This window comes from Pediculus humanus, genomic scaffold, assembly GCF_000006295.1.
Source record: "Pediculus humanus corporis 1103172108296 genomic scaffold, whole genome shotgun sequence".
Taxonomy (NCBI): domain Eukaryota; kingdom Metazoa; phylum Arthropoda; class Insecta; order Psocodea; family Pediculidae; genus Pediculus; species Pediculus humanus.
The window spans coordinates 509,342-514,341 of record NW_002987865.1 but is presented as its reverse complement, the minus strand read 5'-3'; the positions used below and the strand labels follow the sequence as shown (position 1 = coordinate 514,341).

Sequence of the window (5,000 nt, the reverse complement as noted above, 5' to 3'; positions counted from 1 at the left end):
TTGTATTTATTAAGTGTAACTTACTGCCAGTTTGCATGAAATAATTGTTAGACGAATGCCATCCCTCCATAATACGATAAGCTTGTTCTTTATGTTTAGTTATGTCTAATCCTTCAATTTCTTCTTTTTTGCTTACTCGTAATATATTAAAATATTTCATAGTGCCAAAAAGTATTAAGGAAGTTATTAGCGCCCAAAAAAATATGGCTAAAGCCCCAATAATGTTGTATGTAAAATTCTAAAAGAAATAAATTGAAATAAAATATTTGTCCTCGTCGTAAGAAATTTTTTTTTAAATTCATTTACCATCAAGTTTTTTTTGTTTGCTATGTATAATAATCCGTTTGATTTAAATATTGGCCCTGCGACAACGCCCCAAACGCCTCCACCAAAATGAACAGCTGTTGCATCGAGGGGGTCATCAACTATAATCAAAAAGTTTTTTTTTTTTTGGCTTTTATTATTTATTTAAAAAAATATTTGGCTCGATTATTGTATTATCTGTCATTGCAATTTTCATTATTTTTTTTATAAATTAAATAAAAAAATATAACAAACCAACGGTTTTTCCTTACTTTTTAAATGGAGCATCAAAAAATGAAAACCGTAGTAAATCAAACCTCCTATAATTCCCATTATAAACGAACTTAAAAAGTTTAAATCGTCTGCTGATGCGCATATGGATACCTGTTCAATAGACATAAACTTTTAATTTTTAAAAACCGATATTAAAAAATTAAAATTTTTATTTACTTAGCCAACCCACCATTCCAGTAAATGCTGCATTTAATGTTGAACTGAAATTCCAGGATTTAGGTTTAATTATTCCTAGTTTAGCCGAAACGAATCCTAAAAAAGCACCTCCGGATCCTGCCATTATTGTGTTTGCAGCCACAATTGAAATAGTATTACCTGCTCCGGGTGATGTCATGGTGCCAAGAGATCCTCCATTAAAAGCAATAAATCCTGTTATGAGTATCATTCCGCCTATTCCTATAAGCTTTAAGAAAAAAATGTAGTACTTTTTTTTTAAGGACAAAAATTTTATATATAAAATAATCACTTACTGGAATAGAATGTCCTGGCATACTTTCTCCTTCAAAGCGACCGATTCTTGGACCTAAAAGAGCAGCTGCAACTCCAGCGCATGCTCCTCCTAAAAGATGTACCGGACCACTTCCAGCAAAATCATAATATCCAAGATTTAACAGCCATCCGGAGGGAGCCCATACCCAATGAGCGGCAATAGGATATATCAAACCTGAAATGTAAATTAAAATTGCAATATCTTTCGAGGTATTATACAATGAATTATTGGCATAAACGGTACCTGATATGAGAGCACTATAAATAAGGTAAGCTACAAAATTACATCTTTCCGCAGCTGCACCCGAAACCAATGTCGCAGCCGTTGCAGCAAAAACAAATTGAAAAAACCAATGAGGAAATTTATTTGCTGGCATTTGAAAACTTCCCCAAAATGAATTTCCGGCAAATGAACTTCCTTCACCGTAAGCCAATGCATATCCAATTATCCAAAATGCCAAACAACTAATAACTATAAAAAAAAAATATTTTATTCCTTTTTAATTAATAATGATATCTATCCAAATTAATCTCAAACAATTTTTTTTTTTTCACTTACAAATATCTAATATGTTTTTCATCATTATATTTGTCACATTTTTAGATCTTATTGAGCCAGCTTCAAGACATGCAAAACCACATTGCATGACTAAAAAATTATAAAAAAAATTATTAAAATAAAAAAATTAATTAAAATTAAAAAAAAAAAAAAAGAAACTTACGGCAAATAAAAGTTGCATTTGTCACTAAAAAAACTGCATCTATATTTTCTTGTAATTCATTTAATTTTTTTTCTGTCAAAAAAGTTTCATTCAAATTCATTTTTTGTTATGTTTTTTTTTTTTAGTTGAGATTAAAAACAAAAATAAAAAAAAACGTTACAATTATTAATCAATTAATCTGATAATAAATAATAATTGTCCAAAATAAAAATAGTAATACTGTGCAAAATTACATCAAGTGTTATAAAATAATGTTTTACCACACTCTATAAACACTTTGAACAAAAACAATTTTCTTTTTTAAATAAATAAATAAAAAAAAAAAACTTGCTTTTTAGAATACAACTTTGGCACAACCAATTATTCCTTTAATAGACCATCTATCAAAAAAAAAAAAAAAATACTTTTCTCTTTGATGGCTGGTAAAATAACCCTAAATATTTGCCAATTACATCATTTTCTGCACGAAAGCTATTCGTGTATTTTAAATCAACAGTAATTTGTGTGGAATTTGCAAGGAAACCTTTTCATATGATTGCATGATCAGGTTTATTAAAAAAAAAAAAAAACATTGCAAAAAAAGTAATTATTGACAAAAAAATTTAATTATAATATGTATTGGCAATATTATATAACGGTAACTTTTATATATATATTTATACTAATGTAAACCTTAATATTATAAATATATGTTTTGGACAGGTTGTTTTTTTTTAAATTTCATCATTTTAAACTAAATAATACTTACGACATAATTACGAAATTGTAAAATGTTTATATAAAGGCAAAAAGACGCCTTCATCAACTCATACATGCCGACATTTTGTACAGAATCTAAAAAGGAAAAAAAACGTTAAACAAATACTCAACAATAAGTTTTCATTTCAAATATCAAATTAAAACATTTTTTTAATGAATTCACCTACGAAATAATGTCACTTATGAAAAAGTAATAAATAAATAAATAAATAAATTCCATAAAATTTCGATTAAAAATCAACAAAATATATAAAAAATATTTTAAAGACAATTATGTAAAGAAACTGACGCGAAATGAATTCGACCATTTTTCCTAACGACAATTCAACGATTGCCAACTTTGGAAAAACAAAAATTTTTAATTCTTATTTAACGGTTGTCGAATTCTTACAAAAATTTTTGTTTTTTGATTTAAAAAACAGATAAGAGTTTAACCGTTAAAAAAAAAATTGTTTTACTTTTTTTTATTTTTTAAAATGGAAAACGATAAAGAATCTTTTATCTCTCCGGCTAAAAGAATTCCGATTGTTGTTAAATCCGCAGCTGAAATTGCTAGAACAGCATCAAACAGGCATATTAAATTATTAGAATTGACAGAATATGGTCTGGGTAAGTAAAACAAAAAAAAAAAAAAAAATTTATTTATCTCTATTTTTTGTACTTACAATCGATTGTTATCTCAAAACAGACATAAAGAAAAATTTTTTTTTTCTTTTTTTTTTTTTTTTATAATTTAAGCTGTCGAATCAAATTTAAAAGAAACAGATAACAAAATTGAAATGCTAACGTTAGCTAAAATAGAAAATTGTAAACTTGTTGATGATTATATAAAAAGAAATAAAATTAATCAACTCAACACTGAAAGGTTTGACTTAATTTCTTATTTTTATATTAATAATAATAATAATAATAATAATAATAATAATAATTTATATTTCATTTAAATTGTCATGTTTATTAATTAAATAAAAACTTTTCTTTCCTTACTTAAAACAAAACTTTTTACTTTTATTTAATCACTGGATTGTTATTTTTAGTTTACTACAAGCAAAAAATCAATTAAATAAATACAAATGTGATTTGAAATCAGAATTTGTTTCAATGGAAAGGAATAATAAAATAAAAAAAATAAAATATGATAAAATAATTAGGTATTATGAAACGGAATGGCAAAAAAATTTGGTGAGTTATATAAAAATTCAAATATATTAAATTTAAATTTCTAACAAAAAAATTTATTGGTTTTGAAATTGTAATGGAAAAGGAAAGGAGATGAAATTTATAAAAAATAAAATTTTTTTGCAGGTTGAATATAACAAATATCCTTTGGCAATCGAATTAAATAAAATTCAAGAAGAAAATAATGATTTGAATAAGGAAATTGAACGTTTGCAAAAACTAACAATTACTTTAAATCTCAAATATAAAAATTTAAAAAATAAAATGGAAAATAATTTTCAAAAAAAAATTATTGAATTTAGTCAAATAATGATAAACTATTTAAATTATTTAAAAAATCCACATAAAATTAAGTAATTTCGCAAAAAAAAAAAAAAATGTTCAAACATTTTAACGTTTAAAAACAAATTTTTTACAAATTAATTTAAATTTTTTTTTTTGGTTTTTTATTGTAGAAAATCCGTGGAAATTTCAAAACGATTTAAAAATAAAAATGGACAAAGTACGAGGACGTTTAAAAGTTTAATTTTTTCCGCTAAAGAATCAAATAAAAATGAAAATTATTTAAATTTATTTGAATTTGATGTTAGCGAATTGGATGATGTTGTTATACCGGAAGAAAATTTAGAACAACAAAATTGCCATGTTGACGGTGATGAAGATGATGAATTATTATTATTATTATCTGAAAATTTATTACCGGGACGAGAATGCTTAGATAATGTTGACGTAGTACAGAGTGAGGTCAACGATGATGTTGGAAAAGAAAAGAAAAAAGAAAATTTAACGTTGGAAAAATGTATGGAAAATGATTTGACACACAAAGAAAGTCAATATTTTAATGTTATGAATAAAACAAATTTAAAATTTGAAAAAATATTAAGAGAGGAAAAAGTCACGTGTGAGGAAAAACAAGAGGAAAACAAAAGGAAAAAAAAATTAAATAAAAATTTTAATTTTGATGATATGAAAACCGGAAAAATTAAAAAAAATATTTTTAACGATGATTACGATTTACAATGTAAAAAAAAGAAAAAAAAATTTTTGATTAACGAACGACAACCGGAAGTGCGACAACCGGAAGTGGGACAACGTGAAGGTTTTTGTTTATTAAAATAATTTTTTTTTTTTACAGGGGAAAAATTAATAATAAATTTTTTTTTTATTTTTTTTATAGAATTTAAATTCGATAATGGCGGCGGAGAATCATCGGAAAACATATCGAATTCAATGGAAAATGAAAACAGTTAATTT

The 5,000-nt window shown here is 24.8% G+C and overlaps 2 protein-coding genes across 2 annotated transcripts in view; one reads left to right on the top strand and one right to left on the bottom strand.

The window, feature by feature from the left end:
* Phum_PHUM557220 (ammonium transporter, putative) overlaps positions 1-1,908 on the bottom strand; it is a gene marked incomplete at both ends in the record, with an annotated part of 2,045 nt that extends 137 nt beyond the window's left edge. The window contains 8 exons of the mRNA XM_002431847.1: positions 25-238; positions 307-425; positions 576-687; positions 767-1,000; positions 1,068-1,261; positions 1,331-1,558; positions 1,646-1,735; positions 1,809-1,908. Coding sequence (XP_002431892.1) covers positions 25-238; positions 307-425; positions 576-687; positions 767-1,000; positions 1,068-1,261; positions 1,331-1,558; positions 1,646-1,735; positions 1,809-1,908 — 1,291 coding nt within the window. The remainder of the gene's footprint in view (positions 1-24; positions 239-306; positions 426-575; positions 688-766; positions 1,001-1,067; positions 1,262-1,330; positions 1,559-1,645; positions 1,736-1,808) is intronic.
* A 1,438-nt stretch (positions 1,909-3,346) lies between these two features.
* On the top strand, positions 3,347-4,997 carry Phum_PHUM557210 (uncharacterized protein; the record flags this gene model as incomplete). The annotated part of the gene is made up of 4 exons (XM_002431846.1): positions 3,347-3,432; positions 3,605-3,718; positions 4,202-4,845; positions 4,924-4,997. The coding sequence occupies 4 exons, from the start codon at positions 3,347-3,349 to the stop codon at positions 4,995-4,997; spliced, it is 918 nt and encodes a 305-aa protein (XP_002431891.1).
* Between the last annotated feature and the right edge of the window lie 3 nt (positions 4,998-5,000).